This window comes from Dama dama, chromosome 25, assembly GCF_033118175.1.
Source record: "Dama dama isolate Ldn47 chromosome 25, ASM3311817v1, whole genome shotgun sequence".
In the NCBI taxonomy this organism is placed as follows: Eukaryota; Metazoa; Chordata; class Mammalia; order Artiodactyla; family Cervidae; genus Dama; species Dama dama.
Genome location: NC_083705.1, coordinates 43,153,573 through 43,170,863, shown reverse-complemented (window position 1 = coordinate 43,170,863; position 17,291 = coordinate 43,153,573). Strand labels below are relative to the sequence as shown.

Below are 17,291 nucleotides of genomic sequence, written 5' to 3'. Positions count from 1 at the left end.
CCACCCAGTTTGTAGCATTATATCCAAGGTATTCGGTCAACACATCTGTAAAGATACCGGCGAAGCGCAAGGCACTGAACTAGACCCAGCAGCAGAAGACAGAGTCTCTGCCCTTGGGGAGCCTATTTTCTTGTAAGGGAAACACACACAGGGAGCACCTACTTACATAATAAATTATTTATGCAATTGTGAGAAATGCCACAAAAGAGAAAGACAGACTGCCAAAAGGAATGGGGTCTCCTCTGGGCAGGGATGGTCAATGACTAGTTCCTTGAGATGGCTGAAGAATTCTGAAAGGCGTGCAGGAATCAACAAAGTAGACGGGGAGGAGAAAAGCTTCCAACTGTGGGAAGGACCTTAACCTCTACAGCATCTATTTGCTTGACCAGAGGAGGAGTTTGCTTTCATCGTGATCTTGCCTGTGCTCCACAGTTGGAAGTGTGATCCCTGGGTACATGGGAGTATTAGTATAACAACAGATATCAAAGAACGGTACATGTCTGTCAACAATAAAGCACTGAAATACTAACAAAGGCACCATTCTGAGATATTTTCAAGTCAATTTTCTTTTCAAATACTTACAAACATTTTTTTCATTTAGTATGAATTTACTTTTGGAACTTCCAAACTCATATAAAGGGTTTACTGTTATTTCATAATCACCAGGTAAAAGAGGTGGGATTTTAATATCTTTCTCCAATTGGTAACAAGAATGGGACCTGAAATATAAGAAATCAAAATTCAATTAGCAGATAAAATTGAGTTCAATTTTCATAAAAGTTGATTGACAAAAGATGCACTGAAAAACACTTTATGTTCTTTTGTATACAAAAATATGACAGGTCATGTTGCATTTCAAGACTGAAAAAAGAGAGTAAGTGGTAAGTCCATCAATGTAGAGGTGGTAAAACTAACCAGACTGGACCAGAAGCAGAGAGAGTAAGCAGAGATGATTCTCTCCAGAAACTCAGGATTTCAGCATGCCCTTCAAAGCCCCACCCCAACTTTCTCTGTGCAGGCTTGTGTCCCCCACCTCACACACCTGCCCCCCACTTGTGGACCACACCATCACAGGGTTCCCATCACTGGGACTTCAACTCAGCCTGTCTGCTCCTCTGTCTTGGCTCACGGTTCAGTCATACAAAACATTCTCATCAGCTCTGCTTTCAAAGAGCTTCTAGTTCCCACCCATTACCTCTCAGACAAAAGAGAGTTTTTCCTCTGTGGTTCCATGGGCTTTTGTATCTTTACAGGGCATGTTTACACACTCTGTTATTCACATACATTTCTAACTTCCCATAAAAATTTTAATTCAAGCAAAAGGACTTTGGGTGCCTTCTGCATCCCCATCCTGTTCCGCACAGGCTTCCTCACATTACTCACTTAGGACTGAGGACTTGAAAGGGTCGGCTCGCCTCCTCTCAACCTCACCTGTGAGGTTTCTTTATGCGCCAGCAACACAAAACCACCTGAATTCTATAAATCAGGCTTTTCACACATTGATACCATTGTACCCAACATCCTCGCCGGCTGGAATGGCTTTCCGTCCTATTTCTGCTGAGCAAATTAGTATTCCTGCTCCACAACCATGCTTCTGACAGCCTCTCTGGACCTCACACTGCTTAGTCAGCGCTCCCTCAGACCACCACAGACAACTCCCATCAGCACTTAATCCACGGCATCATTATGACCTGCTTCTTGTGCACTCCTGGGGCCAGGATAACTTCCTTTCTGGGGGGCCTGCGGTGGTTATTAGTGCCGTTTACCAGATTTTTCGGATTCTCCCCTTCTGGGTTCAAACGAGGATGGCCCTTCCCCACTCCTCTGAAGCAAGGCATGGCCATGTGACACTGTTCATGGAGAAACTGAGTGAAAGTCACATCTCTCACGTCAGGAAGGAAGCTCTGAAAGGCTGTGCTCCCCTTCTGCCTCGTTCCAGTGCATTAAAAGATGAGGGTCCCCTGGCCTGGGTCCCTGAGGGCAGGACAAGGGGCAGAGATGCCAGATGACCCCATGATAGAAACAAGCAAGAGTAATCCTTTATTTTCACTGCAGAAAACGACAATATAAAACCTGAGGGTTGTCTCTGCAACAAAACCAAGCTCAACTTAGCTGATAAATGACCACAACACTTAGACTAAGGCCCGAAAAATCTACATGCACTGGGAAAAAAACCTGAGTGTACTTAAACCCACATTTATGTCACTTTACAATAGGACCACTCGTCAGCACACTGGTGCTTGGAGCTCTGTACCAAACTACCCTGGCATCGCTAAACAGCTCTGAGGCTTGCTGGGGTCAGGGAGGGGCACACAGAGTGTTCCGGCTTGCAGACACCCTGAGGGCTTCCACTGCAGGCCCCGGGACTTGTAGCTACTACAGGATCACCTGAGAGGGTAAGGCGGTGTGACAGAATCTGCCATTTGTCTCTTAGCACCCCCTCCCCCCTCCTCTGACTGACATTACCCCAGGTTTACTCAGACACGTTGCCATCAGCTCTGAGAACGCATCACCCAGCCTCTCATGCAAATAGGTTTGGCCCTTGGATGAAGTTCTGCCAATGACAGATATCTCTTCAGGGAGTCTCTGAAGAAAATCACTTCTCCCTGAAGAAAATCATCCTTCCTGTCCTTCCTGCTTCCTGGAACGCAGACATGACAGTCACTCTGGAGCATCATCGTGAACCAGGAGATCACCCACTCAGGATGGCAGAGTACTATGGGAAACAGGAAATTGGGTCTATCGTGGCCATGTGCACCCACGTCAGCCTTGAACTGCCCACTCCAGACCTTTTTACGTGAGAGTAAATGCCTGTCTATCAAACTGCTACTACTGACATTTTCTATTGGAATCTAAACTTGAACCTCACTGATACAGGCAGGCATTGGTTTAGGACAGACCAGTAAAACCTCCCCACAACTTATCAGAACCCACAGCCCATGAGAAGTGTGTCCCATACTCAAAATTCCCACAACAAAAGAATCAGTCATGGCCAAGAGAAGGGTTTGTTTCCACCCTGACTGAAGTTAAGAGTCACCTTTTTAGGAAATAGAGAGCTAGGATTTAAAATTTCTTTTAAAAATTTCCAGAATAAAATCTTTATATTCTAAAATGAAAGACAAGGAACCTTTAGGTTATAACTGTAAATCAACCAAAGTATTTCCATTACCGGTTTTCAATGCAAACTTCATAAGCAGCACCATGACCTGCTCCAGAAGGTACTCTCCAAGAACAGTTCCACACTTGTAAATTGTTAGTTACACACTTCAAATCAGGAAGAGTCCCTGGAGAAGGAGAAACAACACACAACACACACACACACACTGCATATTAATTTAACTGCACTGTAAAGGTCAACAAGTCAAACCATCCCCAGGTGTAAGTACAAGCCATGCAGGGCCCAAGTTCTTTATGCAGAGATGAACCTGCAGTCACAGGAGGTGACTGCTTTTCTATTTCTTTTTTTGTAGCTTTGGTTTAAAGAAGCTAGCAAGTAAACTGATGAAAGTGGGCCAACCACTAGACCACTTAGGGGTTAGGCCTCTCTCAAAAATTCCACTTCCAGGCAACTAATATAAATAGAGGGAGTGACTGACTGTACAGATTCGATGAAGGGACCAAGAAAGGGCCTGGGAGAATTTTAATCTACAGTGACCCCATTTGCAAAAAAACAAAAAAAAATTTTTTTTAAGTAACTCTAATAAGACTCTAAGTAAAAATAAAAACTATGTATCTCTTATACCACAAACATAGCTTCTAAGCACTCCTAACTACTACTGCTTCACAGCTTGTTACAGACTGCCACCTATACAGAAATCCCACAGCCAATCTTTAGGTTTTTATGAAGCACATCATATACATGGTAATAAACTCACATGAGTCTCTGGAAAATAGATATTTTGTGTAGGCCTAAACAACTAAGAGGTGACAAGTAATTCAGAAGATTATAGTCCTAATAGTACTGACTGATGCAACACTGCTCACGGAGTACATAAACACTATACAATGAAAAACTGTCACTCTAAAAAGGCAAGGGAAAAGAGAGAGCAGAGGACAGAAGGAGGGAAAGTGGGTGGAAAAATGGAAGGAGGGAGAAAAGGGAAGGAGGGAAAGCAAGCAGAGTGTGAAAAAAGGTATTCTATCTCAGACTCTCCATATAAATATCTATTAAAAAGGCTTCTTAATTTTTACATATTCTTGGTATGATATTCACTATAGCAATAAATTATAAAGCTATAAGATAGAAAACAAAAACATCAGAAACACATTATAAATCATTAGTAATATAATAATGTTATTTAATAGTAATTTGGGGGGGAGAAAAGGTATGTTTAATTACAAAAATAATATAAAAACTAAGCTCAGAGACAGAGGATGAAAATGTTCTTTGTACAGTAAGCTAGGTAACACCTACAAACATTCTTAATGCTTTTAAATAAGATGAAAATGAATAATATAAAATTTAAAGTAGATATGAAAGGCAAAATTACAGACAGAAAATAGACCAGTGTTGGCTGGAGGTGGGGAAGGGAGGGGCTCACAGCAGAAGAGCAGGGTCATTTTCTGGAATGATGGATCTGCCCTGAATCTTGACTGCACAGGTGGTTACATGACTGTATGCATTTGTCAAAACTAATAGAAATTTATCCTAAAAGGGTGAATTTTATTTTATTCTAACAGGAAGTCACACGTTACTTTTTTAAAGGGGAAAGAATACTTAAATCTATCTCTTTATGGGCCTTTTTAAAAGAAACCAAAAGTACGTTTTAAAACATGACAAAGAAATGAAGTTTAACCATAACCTGAAGGGTTCAATATAGACTCAAGATCACTTCCTAATGAAAACAGTAATGACACTGCAATCAGTTAATCTTCTCTGACTCTCATGCACTTACTTTTTTCCTGGCTGTTTACTTGATTCGTTAAATACAGAAGCAGAACTGTTAATAAGAGCCACTGGAAATCTGAAGTCATCCTCATTCTTTTGCTGTCCACCAGGAAGGATGGTCGTTTCAAACATAAAGAAATGTCCATCATCTGTGTACTGCAATCAGTTAAGGAGAAGAATTTCAAATGGTGTTCAAACTGGTTCAAGACACTCCTTATCCTGTGCACATCAACACTGAAAATGGATACCGACAAATACCAAAACCTGCTGCGCATTAAAGCCCTGGAGAGACAACGAGACTCAGCTGCCCTGGCTTTGGGGGACGTGCCAGTTGGACACAGCTGCTGCTCCAGGAGCTGTTATAGGGTCAATTTTCAAATGATAGGCTTCAAGTTCAAGATTACAACAGAGCACGTATTTATCAACCCTCAGTACTGCTAGAATAGAGAAAATCAGTGCCTAAAACCGAGGTCTTCACAATTTTAAGTGATACATGAAATGGCATTTTTAATTAGTATGTATTAACTTTTCCAGTTACTTATTTACGACAAGTAATACTGGTTTTCTTTTCCATGTACACTGCGATGTTGAGTTTCTATTTCATGTACTTTGAAACAGTTTTAAGAAAATAGTAGGGTCATTAGTTACATATGGGGGATTGCAGATGTGACAAAAACACCAAGTGACACACAAATGACTGAAATGTAACGAACACTCCAGCAGCTCCAGCGGGGAAGGGACCATTGGTAAACGAGATTTTAACCCATATCTGTTGAAAACCGAAAGCACAAGGAGGAACAGCAACTGGCCCTGGTGGGCAGTAGGGAGGGGCTGCATCAGAGGGAGGCGCTGTTCAACCCGAGAGCTCCCAGAGGTACCTGTCAGCCTACCGAGCACCAGGTCCCCCTCTAGACACCAGAAACTGAGGCAGACAAAGTCCCTGCCATCAAGGGCCTTAGATGCTAGTTCTGGAGATACCTAAGTAAACAAGGAAGAAATTTAAGGTCCTGATACAAACTTTAAAAACCAGAGTAAGTCGATGTGCATGGAAGTGTGTGAGTGGTGGTCTATTATCTGGGCTGGGATGTGACTGACCAGAAGCCTGCCATGATAAGATCAGGGAAAGAGTGGCAAGTGCAAATACAAGGACCCTAAGATGAGGACAGCTCACCAGGTTCAAAGGTCAGGAAGAGGGGCTGAGAGGACGTGGGCTGGTCAGGCCACAGAGAGCCTGAGGTCATCTAAAGGACACGAGCTTTTATGGGATTGAGATATAAGCCACTGGAGTGTTTTCATCAGGGGAGACCCACAATTCGATCTGTACTTTGGGAAGATTTCTCTCGTTTCTACATGGAGGACAGACTCTAGGGGAGAACTGAGGCTGGGGAACCAAGGTCCAAATAAGACAATCAGTGGTGAGGACTAGGGTTCTAAAAATGGAGGTGGTGAGAGGCCATCAGATTCAGGATCTGTTATAGAGATGGGGGACCTTACAAGCCATTATAGGCGGGGCAGGGTGGTGGTTAAAAACAGGTGCTGAATCGCAGCTTCTGTACTACTGTGTAACTTGAACCACTCTATGCTTCAGTTTCCCCATCGGTAAAGTAGGGATGATAACTGTATCTTTCTTGTAAGTCTGTTGTGAAGATTAAATTGTAAATATATGCAAATCACTTGGAATAGTGCCAACGACATGTAAGTGCTATAAGTGTATTTTGTATATTATGAAAGGTGAAGAGAGAAGTCAAAAGTGACTACTAGATTTGGTGGAAAAACTAACACTGGATGGATAGTGCATGCTCAGTCACTCAGTCATGTGTGATTCTTTGTGAGCCCATGGACTGCAGCCTGCCAGGCTCCTCCATCCATGGGACTTCCCAGGCAAGAATACTAGAGTGCGTTGCAATGTTCTACTCCAGGGGATCTTTCCAGCCCAGGGATCGAACCCATGCCTCCTGCACTGGCAGGAAGATTCTCTACCACTAGGCCACCTGGGAAGTCCCTGGATGGAGGTGCTATGCTTGGTCGCTCAGGCATGTCTGACTCTTCATGACCCCATGACTGCAGCCTGCCAGGCTCCTCTGTCCATGGGGATTTTCCAAGCAAGAATACTGAAGTGGGTTACCATGTCCTACCCCAGGGGACCTCCCTGACTCAGGGGTTGAACCCAGGTCTCCCATATTGAAGGCAGATTCTTCACCAACTGGGCTACCTAGGAAGCTCAAGAATACTGGAGTGGGTAGCCTATCCCTTCTCAAGGGAATCTTCCCAACCAAGGAATCAAACCAGGATCTCCTGTATTACAGGTGGATACTTTATCAGCTGAGATACCAGGGAAGCCCTATTGGATGGACAGTGGTACCATTTAAGTTCTCTCTGCATGCATGAAGATGGAGGCAGTGACTCATGGAGCCGTAGCTCAAGGATTACAAGATCTGTTACAGAAACCAACTTGGACATGCTCCTATGCCCCACTCCCAAAAGAAGTGTCCTCCCTGCAGAACACCAAAGAAATGTTGAGGACACAGAGCACTAGCAAAGACATGGCTGTCAGAGGAAAGCTTTCACAACTGACCCTGATGCACTCCTCTGAGTAATGATGTTCCTGTCCACTGTTACTGAATGAAACTTGACAGCCAACAAGTCCTCAAAGTGTGCTGAAAATTCCTTGTCAGACCTAATATTACCTCATTTATATATTGGAATAGACAACTAAGGATCATAAAACATATAAGCAAAGCCTAAATCATTAAAGAGAAATTCAGGATAAAAAGTATCACCAAAAGGAAAATAAAAATTACTCCCAGAGGAAATAAGGATCAGGAAAACTGGAAATACACACACATACACACACAAAACAGAAAACCACCTCTAAATAGTATTCTCTAAGGAGGCATGGCACAGTCATAAAAACAAGAAGAGGATGCAATAAAAAAGGAATAACAGAAACAGGAATAGCTCTTACACGTTACATACATTGGCTGATATTAAAAGACTTCTAATGAAAGATAAAACATTGAGCAATCTTTCAGAATAAACAAAAGACAGAAAAATGTGAGAAGAGAGATGAGCAACAGGAAATTGGGGGAAAAAACCACAGTGACTGAACATCTGAAAAACTGGAACCTACTAACAAGAGAATTCAAGAAACACATGTCTTAGTGAAAGCAAATGACAGGATGGCTGCCTGTCAACTGCTAAGCACTGTCACATAGTCTTAACCAAACAAATACGAGGGACAAGCACACAATTCAAGTGTTCACCATTAGTTCTGGATGAATAACTTCTTAATCAATCACAGGGTTGCTGAGTTTACTTATTAGAATGAAAATACACTCATGGAATGTCTAAAATCCCAATTGCTAAAGTCAGGTGGCGTGTACAGCAATAGCCGAATAAAGAGACCAAACATGACCATGCCATGACCAAAACAATCACAACCCATACTCACAGACTGGCTATACGTTATCTTAAAGAAAACAATCCTGCACTATAAGATTACATTTGTTATAGAAAAGAGGGGAGTGTCCCATGAAGTGGCAGGTGGGGGATGGAGGCGGCTGAGGAGAGCTCTGGATGGGGATGCTGTGGACTTAAGACTTTCATCCTGGCTCCGTTACTGATGATGGTGTGACTGAGTGCAAATCACTCAATCCCTCCTGGCTTCAGCCTCAACTAGGGCAGCATGAAGGCAAGCTCTGCCCAGGGTCTCTATGAAAGAGAGATTCCCCTCCTGGCTTCAGCCTTAACCAGGGCGGCGTGGAGGCAGGCTCTGCCCAGGGTGTCTATGAGAGATTCCCCTCCTGGCTTCAGCCTTAACCAGGGCAGCGTGGAGGCAGGCTCTGCCCAGGGTGTCTATGAGAGATTCCCCCAAGTTGGGCGGGGATATTCCACCCCTGTGGGCAGGCACGAGCACACTGTGCCAGCAGCCCCATGAGGGGCTGCACTGAGCAGGTCTGTGAGGGTCAGGGTCGGGGTGCTCAGGAACAGAAGAATCAACGTCACTGTCACCAAGGCCAGCTTGACTGAAAGTAGCCAAGATGATAAAAAGGACTTTCTTGTTACAACATTTACACAGAAAACCTTGAGTAAGACATTTAGGCCATACAGTATCAATGTGCTCATAAAATATCTGACTTCTCTACCAAAGGGACTGACTGGAGGCTGGAGCAACACACAAACAGAGCTTTCCAGTGAACAGGAAAATGAGGACACAGGACACTTTCTACTCCCTCCTGACACATACACTGTCAGAACTTACTTTTTCCACCAATGCCTTATTCCTTAGAGGAAAGCATACCTTTTATTGAATTTCAGGAGCTAATTTTCAAAACTAGGCAAGCTGTCTCTCGACACATAGAAGAACACAAATGTAAACGCCAAGGGTAAGAGGGGAGAAATCACACAGGCAGGTGCCAACTAGAGCCCTGTGTCCGTGCATGGGGCAGAGCCACCTGCTTGAAAAATGGCAGCCAGATTTTCTTCTTTTTCAAGACTAGGTAGAAATCTGGGATTTTACATGAAATACTCAAATTTTTAAGCATAAGCAGCTCGTTCTTATTTTTCAAACATCCTAAAGGCCAAACAGTGGACTCATAGAAAAGGCCCTGATGCAGGGAAAGATTGAGGGCAGCAGCAGAAGGGGGCGACAGAAGATGAGATGGCTGGATGGCATCACCGACTCAATGCACAAAGATCTGAGCAAACTCTGGGAGACAGTGAAGGACAGGGAAGCCTGGAGTGCTGCAGTCCATGGGGTTGCAAAGAGTCGGACACGACTTACTGACTGAACAATAACGAAAGGCCAAACGAGGTACGTCTACCAGTGTGTCTCTTGAGTGATGTAAATTACCTTAAAGGATTCCAAAATGTCGATAAATCCTTCTGCTCAGGAAAACTAATCATGCAGAATCAATTTATAAAACTGCTGAACTGAAAAAAAAAAAAAAAAAAAGGATCTATCTTTTGCTTGTTTGTTCCCATGTCTTTGAATATATCAGCCGAGTGTGTATCCTGAGAGCCGGGGTGCAGAGCTCGGCCCCTCCCACAAAAGCTCCACACAGGTGCTGTTTTCATTCTCCTAGGCTCTGAGAGCTCTGCCTCCAGGATGTGTGAGGTCCCAGAACTTTCTGCTGAGGACAGTTAGGGAAATAAAGTGGAGAAAAGCAAAGCGAAAGGCAGAAAAGCACCAGAAACTGCAGTCCTGATAAACTCTGTTTAGTTGTGATAGCTTGTTGTTGTTGTTTTTCTTTTCAGGGGGTGAAGGGGAGACAGGAGGGCAGAGAGGGGGTAGGAATGTGACAGAGAGTGACTGAGCGTATTTGGCTGACGCAAGTCTATCCTACCCTGAAACAGGGCTTGAGAAACGTCTGCTTAGGTGAGGGGAGGCGAGTAAAAATCCAAAGCATCTTTACCCTGAGCCCCATCCTTGTCGTCACAGTGAGATAACTCCCCTGTCATTAACTCATCAAAGGAATGAGATACTTGAAGGAGAAAGCTGCTTAACTCTAAGACAGCAAAACAATTGTGCAAGCAGGTGGCTGAGTCTGCAGGAGAGGAGATGTCTGGATGGTCACCCCGAGCAAGGTTCACTGGATGGAAAGCAGATAGTGTCCTACTGCTGGGTCCCAGCCTCCCAGTGTCCCTTTTCTTATTGTTTTCTATTAGGGAAGATAAAAATCATAAAAAAAAAAAAACAAAAAAAAACAAACCCTGTGATCATCATCCACTTTCCTAATTCCACTTCTCACTCGGACCCCCTACTTACAAGATCTCAAGTTTCTCAAGCTCAGCCCTCTGGAGAAGACTCCCCAGGAACAGAAACTGCAGGTAGGTAGACTCTACTGTATTATTATAGTCAAGTGCAGGGATCTAGGTAAAATGAGACGTACCCATGGAAAACGCCAACTTGGCTGAACTGGGAGCGGAGGAGCAGTGAGGAGAGGAAAACACAGACTTCTCAACTCTGAGAGCTTAAAGGCCGTCTTCCAAAAGTGGACTGAAAATTATTTCCACACTTGAATTCTATACTCAAACTACTAACTGAGAGAATAAAATACATTTTAGAAAGACATACCAGATCTCAGAAGATACTTCTTCCTTGCGGCCATTCTTTGGAGGCTATTAGGGGATGCTGTCTGTTGTTGTTGTTTAGTCACTAAGTCGTGTCTGACTCTTTGCCACTCTATGGATTGGAGCCCACCAGGCTCGTCTGTCTATGGGATTCTCCAGGCAAGAATACTGCAGTGGGTTGCCATTCCCTTCTACCGGGGAATCTTCCCTCCTAGGGATCAAACCAGTGTCTCCTGTATTAACAGGTGGGATTTACCCCTCTGATCTCTTTCCAGGTCACACTAAGATGGATTCCCTTCTCCTAGCTGCCCGAACCCCTCCATGACCCTGTCTATTTGTGCCTTTTCCCTTCTGCCTGGTGTCCCCTCTGTGCTCCTTTCTGCCACCCTCTGCTCAGTTCACCTGGGAGACTCCTGCTGGGTAGCAGGATGAGCTCACCATCACCTCCGTGATCCCTCCCAGGATTCCCTGAAGGTCTGCTGCTCCTTCTTCTGTTTTCATGACACCGTGATTCCATCTCTACGACAGGGGCTGCACAAACTCTCGCCTCTGGACCATACAGGACCCACCTCGGCTTTTAGAAATAAAGTTTCACTAGACAGAGCCAAGCCCATTTGTGTACACAGTGCCCATCACATCACTGCACTGGGACTGAATGGCTCCCACAGAGACTGCGTGGCCAAGCCTAAAATACCGACCACCTGGTCCCTTCTAGAAAGTCTGCTGGCCCCTTCCCCATTCTGCAATTCTTCCCTCAGACTACAAGCTCCTTGAGAGAAAACACTGTCTCTCTCTTCACTGCAAGCCATGCCCCCCTACTCCCGCCTTGGATGAGCAAGGTGCCCGGCAATGAGCAGACACTCACAGTTCCAGCTGGCTGACTGGTGAAGGAACACCAAGAGGTACATGAATACGTGTATGTCTGCATACTATGCTTTGGCTGCTGGCTCCATACCAACTCATGTACTACCAACTGCGAACATAAACTGGGGATGTAGTTCCCATCCCATGCACTCAGGTGCCCCAAGGCACGTAAGGAAATGACCTCGGGTACGACATTACAGTTTAAATTTTTGGAGGTAACAAAGGGATATCTGTCCCACACTGTGAGGACCTTCAGTTCAGTGTGGTTTGGTCTAAACACTAGGTCATGCCACAGTCCTCTCCATGGCGTTCTATCTTTGTAAAGCAGGAGGGAAGGCTTGTTGGATGCTGTGATGAAGTGTAAGCACCACCCAAAGATCAATGGAGAGCTGTGGAAACGAGGCTGGCAGTGCCCGATCCATTCCCAAGTTTTGAAAAGTTATGCAGTACACAGCAGATTCATACACATGACTTTTAAAGAATAAAATAAAGATATTATTTCCTTTAGCTTGATATGCATTATTTTTTCAAACTGCTACTTGAAGTGTCAGGTCATACACACTTGCTAAGTTGTCAGGACCTAACAAATTCATAAAAAGAACTATAAGGTATTTCTTTTGACCTGGGGGCACTATAAAAACATCAATGAAACACCAAGGACACTATGGACCAAGAAAATTTGGAATTTACATTAGAGGACAGCTGAAGTGCTCAGGAAATTCCAGTATCTTATTTTAGCCTGCCTTCTGCGTGCAGGAGAGTGATGCTGAAATTCAAGCTTTGCTATGTTGTAAGAATCTAGCTGCTGTTTTTCTGAATTTCCTAGGAATTTTTTATACACTCTCATCCTGATGTTTCGTTTCTTGGGATCCTGACATTCCTGTCACTTTTGGTCATCTTCATTCCAGCAAGAACTTCCCTCTTAATTCAATAGCCTGTTCCTTATCAACTTCAGCATGTGACAATAAATTTGAGCACATCGTTCCAGTGCCTAAAATGCTTTGAAGGTTCCCACTGCTCCAACATCAGGGCCTTGTTCTGCCTGGCAGAATGAACCTCCACACTTCCATAGGCCTCAGGTCTCCTCCCAAACCATGACTCTAGGGAATGGCCCCTTCCACCCACCGACATTCTCCACCCCAACGCTTCCCAAGATTCAGAGGCCCCTGGAAGCTCCACCCCACTGAAGAGAGACATTCATCCACTCAAATCTCACCTCAGCTCAGCCATAACAGGAGTGACTTCAACAGCCTTCAAGAAATGTCAACAAGCATCTATCAGACAAATAAACTTGTTCTCCCCTGAAACACTCTACTACTACAGTAAAGAAACAACCTGAAGAACATTCCTTCTTATTCAAAAACATGTCAAGAGATCTTCAACATGCAAGAAAGCATGATATAAGCTCACCTTCAGAAAGAACCAGGAACAGCTCCATTCCCCAGTCCATGCTTGCCCACACTCTTGCTGTATCAAAGGTTGTCTCTTCTTTTCTAAAAAATTCTAATCTCTTCCAACTGTTAGCCAAAAATCTCATTTCCTTGCTTATGTAATCAAAATACATTTTCATATGTTTACTGGTGATTTACAATGCTTTATTTGCAAACTGCTTGTTCTATCTTTTGCCTCTCTTTTAAATTAGGCATTATTCCTTACTGCTCAATTAGAAAGAAATATCACAATATGCACATGAACTCTATTATATACATTGCAAATATATATCCCAGTTTGCTTTCTTACTTTCCAGTGAAGTATCTGTTTGACTTTCAGACTTCTTAATTCTGTTCTTTATAGTTTTTGACTGTAAACTTCTTTCTCATGCAAAGATTCTATAAATTGTCACCTTTGAGGAATCTGTGAAATATCTAGTCTTTGTCACTGTCTTCAAGTACAATTAAGACTTTTAACATTTTAGACTTGAATCCATATGAAATTAACTGTGGTGAACAGTAAGGGCCAGGGACCGAGCTCTCCCCTCTCCCCATCAAGGTTAGCACGTGCCCCAGTGTTGGTTATTAAATAACAGAATCCTTCCTCCACTGATTTGAGATGCAATTAGGACTCCATTCCTTCTCAACTTCCTTCGTGGAAGTCCTTTAACCCTTCATCACACATTCACTGAACAGCATACTCTCTTCTTGTGGCTTTAACCATCACTCATAACTAATGTGCTAATGATAAAGAACCCGCCTGCCAGTGCAGGAGACGTGAGCGATGTGGGTTCTATCCCTGGGTCAGGAAGATCCCCTGAAGGAGGGCATAACAACGCACTCCAGTATTCTTGCCTGGGAAATGCCATGGACAGAAGGAGGCTGGCGGGCTAGGATCCATACAGTGGCAGAGATGGACACAAAGGAAGCAACCTGGCATGGCATGGCGTAACTAATGACTTTTAAATATGTATTTCCAGAATTGTTATCCTCCCGGTTACAGACTAAGCATCGACTGGGCAACTCCTCATCTGCAGAAACCCATGCAAATGAGGTCTGTGAGGAACTACAAAATATTCTGATGCTACATACCCATTAAGATATTTCACAGATTCCTCAAAAACTCCACATGTGCAGAATTAAAGTCACTTCCCCTTCCAAACCTACTTCTTGCCAAGTCCTATTCCCATGCACCGCACCAGCCTCTCCTGGGTCACTCAACTTCTCCCACTCCTTCTACCTATTCACCAGTTCTACCTCCAAAACATGCCTTGACTCTTTGCCCTGGAACGTACCCCTACTTCCACCCGCACTGCTCTGGTAGACCCTCATCAGAATCTCTGTCACAGGTCACTCACATCACTACCTGATTAACCCCATTGCCTTGGGCATGGGCCTCCCACATCCCATTGCCTTGGGCATGGGATTCCCACACAGTGGGAATCTTCCACATCTTCCACAGTGACTCACCTAGCTCTGAAGACCATCTAAGTTTCATCATTCATCCAAACTCTAGGCTGAATGCCGGGAGGCTTCACATCTACCGCCCTTCTACTCCTGTCCCTGGGGCATCTCTGCCTCCTGGCTCTTTCCAAGACCCTCATGTTCAGATACTGATGGTCTCCTATTGTTCCTGCTGCATCCTGTTGCATTTCTACTTTGGTCATTTATCACATCATACCAGGCATCTCAAAGATTATTCTTGCCCTCCTTCCCACCCCCATTAAAAGTTCCCTAAGAGCAGAGATTTGTTTTAACAACACTCCTGAGTCTAAGAGAGCTTTATATGCAAAACATGTTTATTTAGTGAAGTGAACAAATCCACCCAAATGGCATCTTGGGCAAGGACTTACGATATCTTGATGACACCCAATTATTTCTTTACATTCTGAAGAGAAAGCTGAATGCTATGCTTTTGAATGCACCTATCCGCTATAGATAAATTTATGAATTAAAAGAACAGTATTGGCTCACACTGCTAGAGGATTTTTTAAAAAAACAGATGAAATGAAACTATCCTTAAAGCTCTTTCTAAACTCTAAAATGAAAAAATTGATTATTATGTCATAGTTCTGAGCTGCTGAAATGGTGGGTTTAGCTGCGTCAACCTCAATACGTAATTCATAACTACTATTTTTCAGATACCATGCATTGTTTATGTATTATTTATAATAGGCAAGGCACTATTTTAAGTTCTTCAAATCCAAGAGTGGATTTAATGCCCATAACAACATTATGGAGGTCGTATCATGATTGCCCTTCTTTGTATAACAAGAAAAAAGAGGCACAGAGAGGTTTCTGACATTTGCTTGAGGTCACACAGCTAGTCAGGAGTGGAACCTGGATTTAGATCCAGGTCTGGCTACAAATCTCATCTCTAGGCCATTACACTAAATGTGGAGCAGAAGTCACTGAAGTGGGGCAGTGGGTCCAGGGCTCCAGTCCCCATTCCACTCACTAGGTAGCAGGCATGGGGCCTTGGACAAAGCCCCTCATATCTCTAAAATCACACAGCTATGACCCAGGACCCTATAGCTGTTCTCCTCATGGGATACCTTATCTGTCATGTCTGTGAACTGGGAGATCTAGAATGTGAGCAGGAATGCTGCTCCCCAACCCTGGTCAGCTGAGCACTGTTCCTGGTGGAAATACCCCTCACTCTACCAAGCCCTTCCAACCATCACAGCAGGCCAAAGGTCAGGCAGTCAGTGTCAGGGGGCAACACGGCCAACAGCTACCATCTTACTATTCTCCTTATAGCTCAAAGTACATTTCCAATTGGTCAGCTATGACTCAGCAGGTGCTGAGACATACCACAAGGGCCAGGCTGATGAAGGGGGCGACGCTGGCCCCAGGAGTGCAGTGAGGATGGGAGAGCTGTGGTGGGCAGCCCCCAGTTAGCACCTTACTTCCATACTACCAACAGGCAGGAGAGTCTGGTAGAGTCACAGATCTTCAAGATTTTCACAAAGAGGCAGAAACGCAGGGTTTTTTTCCCCTTTAATGTGAAATCTTTATTTTTAAATGTTGGCAACTAATTCCTTCTTCAAAAATCAGTAGGTAAGCCAAACAAAACACATTTGCAGGCCAACTACAATTCTTAAGGCACCAGTTAGCAACCTGTTTCAGAATGCATCAGCATGAAAAAAATTCTTGTCTTGCTGTTGAAATAACCCTAAAATATAAACTGTTTGAAGACATATATTTCAGGGCACAGATATTGACCAAAATGTGCCTACATGTTTTCTTAACATTCTTTAGGATTGGAATTTGAAGATTCCCTTCTCCAAAAGAAGTCAAATACCTTTTCAATTGGTTGTATTCTTTAATTCCAGATCGTAATATCCTAGGCATCATTCTAGAATATGAATGCTTATCAAAAAAGCAAATGAAAACTGAAATAAAACCTTGAGCATCTGACCCGAGTTATAAGGTCTTCTAAGTATGAGGAAGCATAGCACTTACCTAATGTTATACTTGAGTCTTCAACATAAGGTGGAACAGAGTATGACAAAACAGAACCTGAAATAATTGGCATTTGTCAAAACTATCCTGGAAAGGGCATTCAATCAGGACAGCAGATACTATCGACTAGAGACACGTAAGCTTGACGTTGATTATAAAATGTGTTAGGCAAGGAGCCCTAATTTAACGTAACCCAGTCCCACCTAATCCCTTACTTGATGAGGCCAATGAGCTGGAAAAGCCGGTGTCAGCATCAGACACAAAGGGTTTGGCTCTGAAAAGACTTTTCCTGACATCTGAAAGGTGTTCATAAGCAAGATGGAGGGATACGGGTTGTATTAAAAGGGACGAGGGCTCTTTCCCCAAGTGATCAATCTTACCCAAGGGGTGCTAATTAATCTATGATGCCAAGCTAGATGAAGATTATGAAAAGATGTAGCAGAGTTCTGTTTTCCTTGACATTTTCATTAATGAAATGGAAGATGATATAGGAATCATATTCATCAAATTTGTGGACCAAAAAGTGGGTAAATAACAAATATACTGGATGTAATAATGAAGATTCTCACAAT

The 17,291-nt window shown here is 43.6% G+C and overlaps 1 protein-coding gene across 2 annotated transcripts in view; it reads right to left on the bottom strand.

The window, feature by feature from the left end:
- LIFR (LIF receptor subunit alpha) overlaps window positions 1–17,291 on the bottom strand; it is a 76,897-nt gene that overhangs the window by 48,875 nt on the left and 10,731 nt on the right. For both annotated transcript variants that reach the window (XM_061129915.1, XM_061129916.1), the window contains exons 2-4: window positions 4,896–5,044; window positions 3,170–3,284; window positions 583–719 (exon numbers count right to left, since the gene is read on the bottom strand). In XM_061129915.1, the coding sequence (XP_060985898.1) occupies window positions 583–719; window positions 3,170–3,284; window positions 4,896–5,037 (394 nt within the window). In that variant the 5' untranslated portion in view covers window positions 5,038–5,044. The remainder of the gene's footprint in view (window positions 1–582; window positions 720–3,169; window positions 3,285–4,895; window positions 5,045–17,291) is intronic.